General features: G+C 38.1%; 1 protein-coding gene across 2 annotated transcripts in view; it reads right to left on the reverse strand.

Annotated features, from left to right (window-relative positions):
- Positions 1 to 17,731, reverse strand: part of ERC1 (ELKS/RAB6-interacting/CAST family member 1) — a 270,416-nt gene that overhangs the window by 171,195 nt on the left and 81,490 nt on the right. For both annotated transcript variants that reach the window (XM_053944154.1, XM_053944153.1), the window contains one exon: positions 14,780 to 14,947. In XM_053944154.1, coding sequence (XP_053800129.1) covers positions 14,780 to 14,947 — 168 coding nt within the window. The remainder of the gene's footprint in view (positions 1 to 14,779; positions 14,948 to 17,731) is intronic.

The raw sequence follows: 17,731 nt of genomic DNA on the forward strand, positions 1-17,731 counted from the left end.
TGCAGAGTGACTTTCTGCTGGGAGCAAACCACACACGAGAGGCAGCTAAATAATTCTGCTTCAGCACATATTAAGGTGCTTACCAAGGTAGCACAAGCCTTTATTTGCACGAGCCCAGTGTGCATTTTCTTGTTTCAATGACACTCTTTGCTATGACCAGAGTAAGATGACAGCACTATGTATGACTGCTGCACCTCTCCATTGCAACTGCACCCGCCGGTATTAAACACCCAAACCAAAAATGTGATGTGTATAAAGTGTGAACCTGTCTATTCCTTCAATCTACATGCAAATGTTTCAGTCTGGTGCAATGAATGGTGGGGTTTGTTATCACCAAGGGAATTGCAGGTATGCCAAATATTCCAAGTCATATCTAGGCACTACCTAAAAAGCCCACTGTAGCTCCAGCTGTGCCTTTTGCAGGGTCAGGTAACTGAAGGACCTGGCCCTTACACAACAGAAAACTGCAACTGGCATTATGGGTCAAAACTGAAATATTTCTGTAATAATAGATGCAAAATTTCCCTATGAAATCACACTCAACAATAAACTGCCTTTATTCCATTTTTCTCCTATATCTGCAATACTGTAACAAATAATAAGTATATGCTCTCCACAATGGTATAACCTGAAGAAGGAAGCAAATAGTCTCCACTCTGTCCATATATTTAATTAATGAAGAAATTTGCTCTTATGTCCTTGCAAGCGATTTGAGAATCCTTTCAAAAAAGAATAGACAATGCACTCCTAAAAAAAAACCAAACAAAAAACCAACCAACCAACCAACCAACAACTCAAAAAAAACCCCCCAAAAAAACCCCAAAAATAAACAAAAAACCAATTCTGAACAAATTTTCAAATAACTGATGAAAATGAAACAGGTAACCACCATAATAGGGTCTTTTTGCTACCCAAGTAAAGATGAAAGAAACCTTAATGGACTCTCCAAGCCCTGTGGAACAAAGAGATGCACAAGGATTGAATGAGCACTGTTATTCTTTAAATACTCAGAGATAATAAATCTCCTCAGAAATGTTCCAAAAACCTAAGGAATATATATTCCTTTTATATATACTTTATATATATATTCTTTCTGTATAGTAATATATTACTGTACCACATTTCTAAAAAACCCAGAAAAGTATATACTATTTTTAATTATTAACAGTCTTTTTTTTTTTTTCTTGCCATATTTATTTATTTTGCGGGGTAAAGCCAGCAATCTATGGCTATGTTAGCAACATTATCCTTATTGTAAAGGTACACAAGGCTACACTGGCATCATCTGCTCTGCACATCAATTTTCCCATCAATAATGATTTACTGGAATATTTTTTCCAACGTTACCAACTTGTCAGGCACTATCATGTTTCAACTTGGGTGATTTATTCTTAGTTGTGTGGAACTAATTATTTTGCCTTCCAGCCCTGAAGCACAGAGTAGAGGCAAGAGAAGCTTCCTCTGGCATTCTGCTCCAAAGGCAAGGAAACATTCTACTTCTCTAAAGTACAGATTCAGTGAAAAGCCCCCACAAATGCAAATTAAAAACAGCCCAGGGACTCAAAGGAAACACATCTAGTTAAATATCCATCAAGGCCACTAGATTCCCAGGTTTCTCTAGTTAGAGGTTACTAGACACTGTGTATCATGCTGCAGCCAAGAAATTCTTCCATACAGTGTCCCCCTTCTTGCCATGCCCTGGGGCATGAGGAAATTGAACACTTCAAAAACAATTTCTATTCTATCAGTGACTTCTGAATAAATGAAGTGGGTTGGTGAGCTGGTCATTAAACCTCTTCCACAATCCACTGAACACCTGACAGTATTCCTTCAGTGGAGTACAGGAGCAGATGTGCAGAGTTCTGTTTAGCCTTACCCTATTTTGATGCCAGCTTTCCCCTGGGGGGAGCAGCAATGTAAATAAGATCTCAAAAATCAGAAGGGCTTCAGAAGGTTTCTGCTCCATTCCTGTGGCACAGCCATTGAAATAAACAACAACTTCACATAAGCTGTTTCTTTTCCAAACAGTTCTTCCTTGGTTTTGTAAAGGCACTACTGGTCTCCCCAGCTCCAGGGTAAATGACCACAAGGAGATGATGGATTATCACCAACCACAGGCAGAAATGTTTCTTTCACATCAGGAATACTAACATGGGGACCAAAGATGCATTTTTGGAAGGGAGAGTGGGTGAGTAAGCAGGCATGTGATGACAGAACAGCTACAGCTCTGTCTAGATCAAGACATGCCACTCCCTTTAATGTAAAATTACTAATATAATAAAAAAAATTGACAGCCTACAGTCATATTTGAATTGCTGGAGTCCCACAGTATTTGAGAAGCTGAAAAAGATGGCCTCTCATCAAAATCAAAATGACAATGTAACAGTTAAAACAGACATGACTGCATAAAAAAAAATTTAAAATACTGCTGTAGGGAAAAAGGAAAGAGGTTAGTGAGAGATCACCTTCAGTACTCAGAGACTGCTCAAGAAAGCTGTACTACTGGATTTAAAACTATTACTGTATTTCTGAAAGTCATGTTTTGGAGAACATAATGGAAGTATATAAGCAGATATTACTGGGAAGTTTTCTAAGATTAAGCTCTAGTTTTGTCCATGTCACACTGAAAACCTCACCATTGTAATTGTCTTCCTGTGAGTGTGAGAAGTAAGGTCTGCCACATGAGTGAATATCACTTACAGTACTGTCCTGAATCATTACACTGAAAGTAGTGTTCCTGCTATTAATTTTAAAGGTTAAATTCCCAAGACTAGCAACAATGTGAAGCTTTAGGCAAAGCATGTCTTCTTGCAAGGGTGATATTTTTAAGTTGTTTTGAAGTTCAGGACACATCAAACAATTTCCCTTTATTTCAACAAGATTTTGGCAAATGCAAATCAGAGTTTCTTCCAAAGTTCAGCTGCACTCAGTATGCTTTCTTTTTTACTTTTAGATCCAACCAATTGATATGAATATGGTCACATTGTTGTCAAATTATATTCAGAGATTCTTGTTCTTGAACTATCATACTAAAAGCCATTCTAGGGAACATTGGATTAATTTTTATTTTGCTTCCCAAGAAACTTTTCTTTTTACTGCTCCTCTACTTCAATGCTTACCTGGAACATTACTGCCTTTGCAGCATCACACTGGAATATTGTGCACTTTGGAAATGTCCTGATGTTGTTGGAAATGTCCTGATTTTGTAACACCTCAAACTGATACAGGGAGTCTTGGGCTAACAAAGGAACATACAGTTACCTCAAGAAAAAGAACCAGACTAGAAAGGGTTAGGACAGCATAGAGGAGGACAGGACTAAAAGCGAATTTTAAGTGGCTAAACTCCAGCATTCTGGTTCATCTTACACAATCATATGTATGAACTGCTACAAGGAGTCCAGTTAAAAAACCCCAAAACAGCTCCCAGTTAAAAAACCCCAAAGTTGCTCTGTTTTCCCATTCTCACTCTTGTGATTTCCAATCTGCAAAAAGTCCTTTGAAATTAGCATAAGGCTCTACAGAGTTTGGCTTTACAAATAAAGTACATCGTTGCTATGCAGCTTTGAAAGGATGAAGAATTTAGTTTTATGATTTCTACTTAAAAATAAAACCTTAATTGTCAAATAAATAAACGGTTCACAAACAGACACCCAGCTTCAAAAGAAAGCAACTTGCAGGCAGAGAAAAAAAAAATCTAGGAATTCACTAGGAAGGACACCTCATGAAATTAATGCCTTATTGACCTAAGCTTGCAATCAGGTTGACTTGAGAAAAGAATGGTGTGCAGAAGAAGTGTTGATTCAAGAAATATTAACTTGTACAGTTAATTTTTTGTACCTCTAGTAAAAGAGCAACGAAGAACTGACAATGATCCAACAGACTATTCTCTTTCCATTGCCTTTTCACACAGGGGTGCTTTGTAAGTATATTTATACCAGCCAGGAAACAGTTCATCTATGTTTACCTAAATAATCTCTATTTCTGTTTGTTTTCCTTTGTCCTCAGTTCTTTTGCATACCCAGCCAACCTCTGGTAGCATCAGTTTGCCGACAGATCACTGCAAGGCAGAACTGAGAACAACAGCCAGCATAAAGGGAATTGTAATTCTAGAATCTTCTAAATAGTAAAGCTTTTTTTCTGTACTGTCAGATTCCCTATAACAAGCAGTATTTAAAGCAGATCTTTCAAATCATATTCTCAGAATGTTACTACCATGTTTGCAGACCTTCTCTTCTGCTAATAAATAGCTTGAATTTCCTTCAAACCTAACACAATCCTGTCACTAAAGTTTGCTTTTTCTGAAAACTGATACTGAGAGGAGTTTTTCTTACAAGCTTCTAAAGATATTCCAGCACAATTCAAATCAGGAAAAAAAAATAAGACCCCAAGAGTTAAAACTGATTTTTGAGCTGGTAAATGTACTGAAATTCACATTTTCAGGGGAGCCAGTGTATATATTGTTCTTAAACACTGTCTCAGTTCCAAAGCACTGCCTAGAAAATATTATGCATTAGCAATGACTCACATCCTCAGACAGCTGTAAACCAGTTAAATTTAGTTGTGGAATTGCTTCATTCTGAGGAGGTTCAATAATATCAATAGCCTGACCCAGTTAAAAGCAGAGGGTTTGAATCAAAATCCTACCATGGACACTGGTCAGTACAAGGCAGGGGTTTGACCTGAGAGGGAAAGCAACTCTTTCCAGCCCACTGATACTGCCTGTGTCTCAGAGCATGCAGATATTAGTATGAATGGACAATACTTTATGTAAAATACTTTTATACAGAAGCATAAAACCTGGTCATAAGAGATTTGATCTGGCAATATGTGGGCCAGTTGGTTACATTTACATATGGTTAATTACATAACCCATTCAAAATTCTCTTTAATTTGTTTATCTTAGAGCTTCTCTGAGTGTTCAACTCCTTTTGTTGGTATTCATCAGGTAGGAGACTGCATCCATTATCCACCACCAAGATTTCAACCTTGTTAGTTCATCAAGACAATTTGTTGGTTCCAACTTGAGTCTGATACTTTCATTCCCACAAGTAATTCAAAACAAAACACTGCTATCATAAGTACCAAAACAAAATAGTTTAAACTCTGCTGCTCCTCTTCAATGAAATTTAGATATTAGTCATTTATTAAAATATCATTATACTGAGAACCATAATTGAAATCATCTGGTAATTAATTTCCCAATCTAATTAGGAATAACATCCATTTTGTTGAAATCCTGGCCTAAGCACGCGGAATAACATCATGCTAATTCTCCTTTCAGCTGTGTCCTAACATTTTGAAGCAATCTCTAAGGCTGTGTTTTCCAAAGTTTTATTCCTACAACCTACCAAACACAAAAGGATTAAAAACTCAACAATTCTGGGGACATTTACTCACTCCTGTTCCAAGTCTCTGAATAGGCTTTGACAAAAATGTGCACAGATTTGACTTAGGAAAGCTCATTACAGAGAAAACATAAATACTACAAATTGGAATCATTTCATATTGATGGATCCCAAATGTTCAAAAAAAAGAAAAATCTGAAGTACTTTATTGTGCAAGGCTGATAAAACAAGGGGAAAAACTGAACCTAGTAATTGTTAAGTTAGATCTGATATTGTGTTTTGTAAGAAGCAGAATAAAACTAACAAGTTGTGATGTTACTTTTAGAACATCTCAAGGTTCACAAGGTTTACACTTAAAGTAACATTTTAGAAGTGTAAAGTGAAAAAGTTTCTACACTAGCAACTAAACTTCTTTACTTGGATAAACCATGTGCCATATTTCACTGATAATTACTGTGAAACAAACAGTCCTCATCCTGTGGCAACCTGATCTCTGTTACTCAGCAATACTGATGATGTTTTCCTGACTCGCTTGAGATTTTGGTTTCGGTTCTACACAGAGTAAGGATGCTGCAATACTGATACCTCCTGGTTAGAGACACAAAGTACAGTGCTACATACCACACTCAGAGCAGAAAAAAAGGTCAGGAAAAGACACAAAGAGAGAAAAGGCTGAACTCCTCAGAGCACTGAGAGAGCCAAGAATGGAAACCAGGGAGCAGAAAAGACCAACCATTGAGGCAGACCAATGGATAGGCTGGGGACATGGGATTTAATGCTGATTATAAAGGAAATCCCCACAGCAAACTAAACTCCATTTACATTATCATTTAGGCTCGCTCAAGCAGAAGGCTGTACAACTTGAACAAAGATTTTAAATTAAACTACGATTCAGACACTGAATTACTTTGCTCAAATCACTGATTTATTATGATCAAAGATACACTGTAGGGTAAAACTGTCCTCTACCCTGAGGGAAGACCTCCAGAAAGGAGGGATGCTTCTAATCCCAGTGTACAAGATTGGCCAGTCAGCTGTGATTGTCCTGCTTCATTCTCCTGGAAAGGATATGGACTCATGAATAGCAAGGGATTAGGAAGTCATACTGTAAATACTAAATATGAGAGTGTGTTTTTGTGTGTGTGTCTTTTTCAGTATTCAGCTATCACTGCTCTTACAGAATTACTTCAGAACACAATGGTAGGTGACTAAATATCAAACTCTCACATTAGTTAGTGCTCCATACTCATAAACCTCTAAAAATTTTAAAAACCTAATGTACTAAATTAGTATCATCATTTGCTGGAACCTCTTCATCATGCAGAGGTTAATCCTAAGCAGCAAATGCATGCTGTCCTGAGACAAAGGGACCTTAGTTTCTCTGCTGACACTACTCCATGCTGACCAGTTTTCTTACTCTTCGAGTGAAATCACAGATTTGCAAGCTGTTAATATACTTGTGCCTTATGACAGTCCTAAAGACTGGATAAATTTGTGCAGAGACCCAGCTTTGAAGACTGTTTAGCATAGTGGGTTCGAAATTCACTCCTGAATCCAGAAAACTATTAACTTAAACTGAAAAATTACTCCTTCCCTGTTCTAGTGAAGATCTCTAAGCTGACTAACACAATCACTAATGTCTGTTCCAGACACAGCTCAGACAAAACTCCCAGGGGCAGAAAACGCCTGGTGACCAAAGCACTGGAAATTGTGAAGCCTCGCAACCCAGAGAGCAATGAAAAGCCATGTGAGGCAGACTGATGTGAGCAACCTCAAAAATGGCACATGCCCTTGCTTCTCCTGCCTCTCCAATCATGGGGAAGTTTGTGTTTGTCTTGCATGACAGTGAATACACCAACAAAGCTTATTAGCTTTATCTTGCCAGAAAAACTACACGTTTAATTCATAATGAAGGCAAAGGGCCCCAGAGTTGGCTGTCTTCCCAGATCCCTTCAAGAAACCAGAATTTGTCAGTTCCCCTACCTATGAGCAATGTCCTGTCTTGCCAATCAAGAGGTTATCTCTAGGCCCAAGAAGGATATAATATTAAAGTGACTTCTCCTCTTTGAGGGATACTAGAAAAGTTCCTTCCATATATATGACAGATTTGCCAAATTTGCTGAGTTGTGGTTTCAGATAATACCAGAAACTGCAAGTGAGTTTTGCTGTAACTGAGCTGTTGCTATCAATCTCGTGTGACACTGTTAGAGCTGTGTGCATCAGTTTAAAACCCTTCCTCACCTGGCTGCAATAGCTGAACTACACAGCCAACATCCTTAACCTTACAGGCCTGCTTGCTTTCTTTGTGTGAGCCTACTTACTTACAAGGGTTACTTCAGGGAAAAAACCAATCATGCACTTTAGTTACTAAAGTCAACAGGCAAGATTCTTTAATAACATCAATATAAATGGAGAGAGTATTCCTTACATTAGTTCTCAGAATAAGAAACTGACTTGCTATCTTTCACACAGAGCAACATTTGATTTTTAAAAAGAATATTAGCATACATCTGGGAATATAGGTAGGTATGCTACATATAATCCAGATGTTTTTATTTTTTACTGTGGCACCACAAAATGCTGAAAAAAAGTGCTATAAAAATAAAGAAGTACACTTTCCACTTAAAAATTCTAAATTATAACATAGGCAGGCACAAAACCTTATTTTGAATCTAGTAGGTTTCTCTGCCATAAATGCTGCAGCAGCAGTCCTAACTGTGTACTAAAAATTACTGTAATAGCATAAATAGTATATTACTTGGGTATGTCCCTGGAGAACACACTGTCACCTCCACCAGCACCTGCAAACCATGGACTATCTGCCATGGCAAATGCTGTCTCAAGCTAAACTTGTGGACCTTTTAGGATCCACATTCCAAACAGAAAAATGTATGTTATTAAATGGCTCAAAAGAATCAAAGACACCAAATCTTTGGGATGTTCCTGAAGCTGCTGTAACAAACTCTGTATGGTAATAAGCCACCTTTAAAACTGAACTAGCAAGGAGCTTAAGAGTGATATGAAGAAACTGTGCCATTCTCCTGTCCTAATATCATCTTATTAGTTATACATTTACAGAAGAAATAAAAAACCACAACAAACCATGTCACATTAGCTGGGCTGCAATTACTCTGAAAGGTCTTAATGGACTGTCAGAGAACTGGAAAGTCAAAATGGAGGCTTAAGACTCCTACTTTGAAAATGGTCATGGCTCACTGTAAAATGAAAATAAATTCTGTGTTGTGTCTTAATTTTTCCGTTTGGATATTAAACAACTAATCTACCTGGATGTAAGGAATGAAAAAACATCTCCCAGGACAATTATGCTGAATTTGAACTCACATAATGAAGCCTCTTCAGTCTTCTTTGGCTACCACAAGTAGCATTTTGAGAGAGATGAGGGATTAAAAGCCTGTCTAATTTTTCCTATTATTCTTCTAACTGAAGATAATACTATTGACATTATGAATGTCAATAAAAATCCCACCCCCCACGGTAAAGCAATTCTAAAAGTATTCTGGTGAAAAGAGAAGCTACTGCAGCATCATGGACACAAAGGGTAACCAATAAGCCAGAATAGCTTCTAGAAATTTCTAAAAGGCACAAATTTCAATTTTGTCTTGTCCAGTCTTGTCAGCAAGCCTGTAACAGAAAGGTCTGAATGCAAGAAAAAGCAGCAGCAGAAGAGGTCTGATATCACTTCAGGGACAGAGACACAAGCTCCCCATGGCCCTCCAGGACACATCTTTGAGGTCATGTCTGTCAGATTTAATAATGAAGCTGACACAAGCCCCGTGGGGATGTTTGGTCTTTTTTGTGGCATTTGAAGTCTCTGAACTGGGTTTAGAACCAGTTCAGTGGCATGACCTGAGACCTGGAGTAAAAAGAGCAGAAGTACAGCTCTGACAGAGACTTACAGAAATACTCCTGCAATTGGGCTGGATAACCCCCGAGTTCCTGAAGAGGAGCACCTATTTCATCAACTCCAGCTGAACAGAAAGTGCAGCACATCCACCTTTCCCTCCCTGCACACTCTGGGCTGATGAGCTGAGCCTGTATGCTCCTCCTCCTTAAATGTCCATGATTCAAGCACGTTAAAAGCAGAGGATAATTGCCCACAGGAATATTACAGAGGCAGAAAATCATCCAGTCTGAAACAGGAGGGTACATGCACACCCACTCTGGAAACGAGCGTGCAGCCCATCTTTGCTGGGCCAGTCTTTGCCCTCTGCTGCTGAGTTATTCTTCTCTGCACAGTTCACACAGACAGAGACTCAGACACACTGCAAGTATGACCAAGCCATTGCCTACAGTGTGGACACTGTGGGACTTTTAAGCACTAAATTCCATCGCTGAGAGAGACTCAAAGGCATGTCTCAAAGTCCAGCCTGCATTTTATGAATTCTTAGAAAACCATATATTCATTAGCTTGGTGGGCAAGTTCAAGGTCACACCTTGGATGAAACTACCATAAACTGAATTAGATCTTTGAAAATGCAGTTCCTTCTCTGAGCTCTCTCATCTCCTCAGGGTTGTGGGAGAGGAGCTATCTGAGTAGGTAAACCTACTTCAGAGATGAGGGAATAGAAAGAAAATAAACTTCCAAGTACAAATACTGCACTGCTAAGTTAGGAATACTAAACCAACAATGCTGCTGCACTAACTCTGAGAACCACTGATTTTAAACAACTGAGTTACACATTTTGTTTGCTGCCCCTCCCTCCTGCCACACAGTATTTCTAATCATTAAGCATAAGATATTTCCTCTGATTTCTAAGTTTTCTGGAAAGCAGAGGACATTAATCTCCTGTGAAGAGAGGCAATGCTTCTTATTCAAAAGTGCAGGAGCATTTGAAAGCTTCCCAAATACTAGCTAAACAAGTCAGCACAGCCACCAAAGAAAAAAAATTAATCTGTGTTCTTCCTTTATCACAGGTCAATTATCACACAGAGCATGGGGAGCTGCCAAAAACACTGCTATATTCAGACACTAAAACTTGCATTTGATTTGCCTGCAGCTATATTGCACAAAGAAGGGAGTGTTAGCCCCCCTCCCCAAGACAAAACATGACCTATCCCCAAAGCAAGAGGTGATTAATTCCCTGTTTTGTTTTTTTTTTCTTTCAGTGTATTATTACTTATCTTTTGTCCCAAATGCCACTCCCCTAAAATGCTTTGATTGCAAAATATTGATTTTTTTTTCCTCATTTCTTTGCATCCTTGTTTACCAGCACAGATAGACAGATACAGCAAAAAGAGTAATGAAGCACCATTTAATGTTTTTCAGGTTCAGACTTCCAAATTTGCCCAGCATGGTCCCTATTTTGTTTTCAAATATGTTCTCCCCTGGCCTTGAGTTCTAACAACTTAAAATGAGATTTTATGCAAGATCTGTTTTAAATGAAATGAGAAAAAAATAATCCCAAAGCTCTATAAAACTAAATTTTTGCATTAAATTTTCAGACATAAAGCCAAAGTTTCCAAATTTCTAGCATATGCCCTACTTCTGTTGTCTAAAAGAAAGGTACTACCAAGCAGCATCACTGTATGAGCTTAGAAGTGGAAAGACTCCAGGATTTAAAATGTGAAGCATATGGTTTCCTCAGCAACCTGGAGAATGTATTTTGGTGCCTACTGGGTATCAGTGATGATGCCAATTTTCATGTTAATTTTTCAGATCTTTGCTCTTCATAATCTTCTTCTGTGTCTTTTAAGTGATCTCTAATCAGCCAGTAAACTTTTATTACTTTCTTCACCTTGATTTTTGGATGACTAAAAAGTATACTTTATAGCTCACTAGCTTTAACCAATACAATAAAAATAATGGTTCATGAAGCAAAGCATGAGGTGGTCTGTGTCAATGAATCCAAACAGAGACTCAAAAAAAGGGGGCATTTTAAATAATCTTTTGTTTCAACAGCAACAATTTAGGATTGCACAGTTTTGGGCACCATGCCAAACAATTCCTTGTCAGTGGCACCAGAAAAGGTGTTTGCACATCTAGAACAGCCACAGAAAATAAAAAAAATCATGAGGTCAAAATACCCATTCAACTATGGCTACATTCTAGTACAGGCAATCTCTAAATTTCAAAAGAAGTAAGGAACTCTTCTTAAACGGCCAAGTTATTCAAGCAATTAATTTTTAATAAATTCTATTATTTTCATATCTTTATCACTTTATCTTTTGCTCCAAATTGTCTTTGTACCTAGAATTAAAAAGTATTAGTGTGCAAAATTTAGTTGATTAGAATACAACTTCAAAAATATCTAACTTCAAAAATGTCTAAGTACATGCTGAAGGAAGAGTACTTGGTGAAAACTGATTGAATAGTATGTACTAATCCAATTATTGATTTGGTTAAATTCCTTCAACATGCCATATCCTTACCCTGTTCCTTCTCATAACTGCTGCTTCCAAATACATATTATTTCCATACAAAAATACTAATTAACACTATACAAGAAAAGCACTTTTTGTACCACATGCCTTTCATGATCTTCCACTCTATTCAGTTAAAACTCCTGAGTAGCACTTGAACCATGTCAATAAACTTAAAACAAACATTTATTATCAGATAACTAAGCCAGCAAGAGAAAAACCTAGACAAAATACTATCTGTAATACCTATGACCTCTGAAGATACTTTAAACTAGACTTTCAGATCTTCAACTAGAATATAAGACTAAAACCTGATCTGTCTGAACATACCAGTTTGTAAAAGACAATTGTGCATGCAGGTAAAAGTTTAAAGATTGCTTTTTTTTTTTTAATGGTAATAAAATTCTGAACTGTCCTGGAAGATCTGATAGCATTTGGCTAAAGCAGAAAATAAGATGTGCACTTTAATTAAAGATGCACTCTAGAAATGCAAAACCAGAATAAAGCAAATCACAGTTTACAAGGATTAAGAGAAAAATATTTATATGAGAGGAGCTACAGGCTTCTGGGTTTCCAGGCAGAGGGCAGAAATTGCTATCTGTGCAGTCAAAAAAGGACAGCCATATATACCAGATAAAAATGAGACTTCATAATTTTCTCCCTAGCATCTGAAACAGGTATTATGCAAGTTCTCATAACTTCCACAATAATACATATTAAAAAATCAGACAAGTCTTTACATAGGTATTTTCTCAAGCTCTGCTTTACGGTGGAAAAATGTTAAAGAGAACAAGAAAATGCAAAGCCATATCTATAGAAAATCCCACACCTAGTCTTCAATTCCACGTCTGGACAAGTAATTAAAAATTTGAGTTAAAGACATCAATCCTTGAACTTCAAAGGCCTGAACTTCCAGTTATTTAGCCTAGGCTATACAAAAAACAAAAAGGAATTCCATATTGCACCACAAACCTTAGATAAAAGAATTGTCACCTGGATTCTCCACAAGAATATTCTAGGTTAGCTAGTTACAGAAATGGGAAAAAAAATCTTTGAATTTACAACTCTCACAATTTAACTGTTCATGTTAAAGAAAATGCCTCCAGCAACTTCAAGGCTAAAGCAAATTCAAATGTCTGCATGTGATTCTAGTTAGCAGCAGGAAATACACATTTTTCTACAGATAGGTTTATGTAATTTATACAGAGAAGCTGTGGATGCTCCATCCCTGGAAGCATTCAATGCCTGGTTGGACACGGCTTGGAGCACCCTGGTCTAGTGGAAGGCATCCCTGCCCATGGCAGGGGGAACTGGACCTGGATGATCTTTAAATTAAGTCCATTTCAGCCCAAAGCATTTTATGGTGCTTTGTTTCAGTGGGTTTTGGTTTGTTTTGCTCAGAGACAGGTTTACAGAACACCATAAATTGCAGTTTATTATGGCAGTGTTATCCTCAGTGGAGCTATCCAGGAGAACAGGACCTCAAAGCTTTCACTCTCAAAAGCCTGGCTCCTTTCTTTCCAACCTGAAAACACCGGGTACTTTCACTTGAAAGCAGCAGGGAACAGTCCTGAAAAAACAGGTCAGATGCATGAAGACACAAAATGAAACCGTCTCAATATGGATTACAGTGATCTCAAAAAATTAAGTATTAAGAAAAAAAGAACCTTTAGAGCTGCCTATAAATGATCTAATGAAAGATCATTCTCAAGTGTCAAGTAGAGCAAGAAACCGTGTGCAAAAGCCATGTAAGAGCGAATGGAAATAAAACAACCTCAGTGACATTTAACATTTACACAAATGTCAGACTCCCCACCCCTTGGTTAAACATACAGCTGGGATCTCAATTTGTGTCTGAAGGGTGCACGACCAATTTTGTAAAACAAAAAGAAACACAGCACAAAAATCAGAAATCTGTGTTTCTAAAAAGATGAACCGTCAAAAAAATGAGACTGTGAAGACTGGGAATTAGGGCTCTGCTCTAGAATTATTAATTACTTATTTATGGCTGAAGTCCATGCCTGAACTTCCATTCCTGCGTGACATTTGCTGTAACAGAACTGAACATGACCTAAACCTTCATGATTTATGGTTATAGACAAGAAGAAAAGGCATTGGCCAGGCATCAAAAATTAATCAATATTCTGAACTATTAATATCACAAGAATTCTGGCGAATTGTTTGAAGGTCTAGGGAAAAAACAGAAGTGAAAACCCACATCCTCAGCCTAATACACTGAATAAGAGCTCCAAGAACAGCTTCTCTAAAGATACAGAGAAAAAAAATGTTCCTCAAATTAAAATTTATTGCAGTACACGCATTTCTCTCTTTTTACCCTGTGTAGAGGAAGATTGGGATATACTGTGTGTGCAATTTGCCACCAATCACCCATGATGACATCCACTGCCCTAGGACCCAATGCCCTTTGGGATGCCTCTCTAATTTGACACGGTCTGCATGTTTTTTTTACCCAGACCCTACATGTTTTTTTACCCAGTTCACTGATAAGGTCTATATTTTCTTATCCAAAAGATATGAAGGATAGTCTGATTATCCTATTCTAGCACTTCCCAATAAATATTAAGTATGATAATACAGCATTTCTAACAAAACTTATACAAAATTCTTCACAAACTTTCCGAGTCAGTTACAGAGAAATCACCCAAATTGCTTCTACTGATACAACTCCTCATTCATTCAGTCACATACTGAAGTCATGATCAGCCTGTGCTTCAAATCAGCGTGGTAAGGTGCTGGGTGGGAAAGGATTGATTTTTCAGATGATGTGCCCTTATAAAAATGCCTCAGCCACTGGTAATATTAAAATGGAAGCAGAAGAAACACGTGCAATCACAGCAAGGCAACAGCCTCTGTTTTGAATTCCAATTTTTTGTCAAAAATTCAAATAAATTCATCCATCACCATATTCCCATTACATCAATGGACTCGAACATTAATCTCCAGAATGTACATTCTAGTCCAGACTTTTTGACAGCCTTGGAAACTGAGATGCATCAGAGGTGTTTATCTGACTTAGAGCTCTCCAATCTTACCTTCTTCTGAAGAACATTAACTTTGCGTTCCTTCACCTCCAGCATGTCCTTGAGGTCGTGGATTTCTCCTGCTTGAGTCCCCTTCTCCTCTGCCATCTCCTGGATCTGCTTTGTCTTCTTATTCAGCATAGTCTCCTTCTCCTCCAGACGTAACCGCAGCGCATCCACCTGCATTCAGAAATGCACAACAAGCTTTGTTCAGCACACGGAGAGAAACTTCAGGGAAGTTAAACTGCACTTCCACAGGGGAAATATTACAAATAGATTCGGAAATTGAACACCTTTAAGAATTCAACTTGCATAAGACTGGGATAAAACAGTTATCATAAGTGACAGGAGACTAAATACTAAAAATAATCAGCCGTGTTATTCCCAACTATACGAGAATAATGCTCCCTCTTGGAAAACCTCAAATCATACTTCTCACATAACTCAGGCTTGTATCACACAATAATAAAATTTTTTTCCTTAAAGTAGAAACCAACACAATGTGTTGTGGAGAAGTTCCCTCACACGCAGGGAAACTGACCCCTTTATTTGAAACCTTACTAATAATCAGAGAATAAACATTGACTCCTTGTACCAGACAGTCACTTTATATTCTGGTTTTAATTACAGTAGTAGCTGAGCCTGAAGGTAATGAAAGCAGAGCTCTTTGCAGCCACTGCAGATCACAACTGGAAAGAGGTTACCTTAGGACGGCTAAGAATATTTTCACTTAAAAAGCAAAGTAATTGTTTAAATATAACGTGTTTTCCACAGCATGCAGTTTTATATTAAAGGTAAAATTGAACAAATGACACAGTACAGGATATTGTGGGTGCAATTTGGACACACAAACACACTTAGAGCTCCCATGGCCTGAGTGAATTTAGAAACACACTCTGGGAACTCTGTGGTGACCTCAAACTTCAAAACTGCATGTTGAGCATCTTTTGCTTTTCCTTCTGCATTTCTCTTCCATATGTGAAACAGAGCTCACAAGACAAAGGAAATGGGAGAAGGACTCAGAGCTACCTGAATATAAATTCGAAGAGAAGAGTAAGGTCACCACAGAGCACAGACTAATCTCAAAGACTATTGTGGAATACGAAATCCAACACCACCAACCTGCTCACGATACCAAAAGAAACCCACTGACCCCTATCCACTCAGCGTTCAGACAGAGCTCAGATCTGCCAGCTTGGCTGCTAATCTTATTTGACAGTATCAGATTTGGTTCCTGTTAGCTGAATCCATTACAGGACATCAGTCACACACAGTAAACAGGCTGATCAATGAATTTCTTGGTCCTTCTGCACAGCACAGACTAGCAGAGACATGAAGTGAAAGGATGACAACTGCTGGACAACTCCAGCTGGGGTAAGAATTTAGGAATTTACTCTGTTTATGGTATTTTGTGCAACATCTAGTGTTAACATGTTATTCTAATTCCATTTTATTTTGAGTTGCTAATGGAAAAGTTGTCTCTGAGGCTCTGCTTTTCCAGTGTTCCACCCACAAAACCCTTTGGTGTTTCATCTGCCTCCTTTCACACAGAGCAGTAAGAACTTTCCAGTGGGGAAAAGAGCTGCCCTGCTCTCCCCATCAGCACTGCAATCCCACTGCCACCTCTGTGTCTGGAGCCTTCTCACTTACATATATGTTATTAAAATCACATTCCTGACTTCTCACCCAGCAAGTGGGCATATAGTGTGATCTGCAGGGATATTAGAGTATCAGGTCTTACCCAAATATGATTTATAGGATGGGATAGTATTTGCAATGAAAGGTTTAGCAGGTGGATCACACTTCGTCTTCTTTTTTAAAACATACAGTTCTATAGATTGATTAGGTATGTTCTTCCCTGGGAATTTTTGATATTAAAGCTAAGAGGCACTTTCATTAATTCTTCAAGGGAAACAGAAAATCTCCCTCACAAGAAAATAGACATAATCTCAACAGTTGTGTTGCAAAATATTTGAGACAGTCCAGATGCCTACATCACATCATTAAGTGAAAAGAGAACATCTGCAAATAGAAATTTATCCACAGAATGGTTTCCATTTTCTGATTGATTATTCTCTTTGAACTCTATATTAGCTTATGGTTTGGGGTAAATTGCATTCCTGGTTTTATTTGTGTGAGGTCTTTGCCTAGGAAACCATAGAAAACACTTTCAAAAGTATTTTCAAAGGCTGGCAGGACACACAATCATCACCTTAGCACTATTCCTGGCAGAACACTGCACTTGTTTATCCATGTCAGCTCAGTTTATGCATGGCATCCTCCCACAGTGACAAGAATTGAGGTCTGTGGGAGACAGATGATGCCAACTTCAACAGAGTCAGCTTAGGATTTTCTCAGTACACGAAAACAATCAGGCAAACACCACCGAGGTGCTGACGCCCCTTCTCCTGAATTTTGTGTCTTGGATGATTTTGTCTTAACCCTGTGTTAACCTAACTGTTTTCCCAGTAATGGAGTGCCATGTCTTTAATTATGCATTGCAGGTAAAACCTTACAGTGCAGCTCAGGCCAGTCCTTCGGGTCACAAGGGGCTCGCTCACTTGCCCTGCCTGCAGCACCCAACTGCTCACAAAGCTTTAGCAAAACAAGCACACCTTTCACCCTCCTAGGTACAGGGGACCTCTCTTCAGGTGGATACCACACACAGGACTTAAATTTCTTCACTGTAAGAGTGATATATGAAAAACTGTGTTGGGAACCACTGACTTGTCTTCACAGAGTTCTCCAGTAGCTGTAAATAACATTCTATGTCTCGCCATACATTAAACACGTAGAAGTCCAAATTTCTAAGGAAAACTCATCCATTAGTAGCTCCAATTACTACCAGAATAAGCACAATAAATGAAAATATATTTAATATAAATCTCATCTTAAGCCTTTTTTAGAATCTTGAATTCTGTAATGACAGTCTTGGCTTTCAGAATATTTCCAAACTACAGGGAA

Source organism: Vidua chalybeata, chromosome 5, assembly GCF_026979565.1.
Source record: "Vidua chalybeata isolate OUT-0048 chromosome 5, bVidCha1 merged haplotype, whole genome shotgun sequence".
Classification (NCBI taxonomy): Eukaryota; Metazoa; Chordata; class Aves; order Passeriformes; family Viduidae; genus Vidua; species Vidua chalybeata.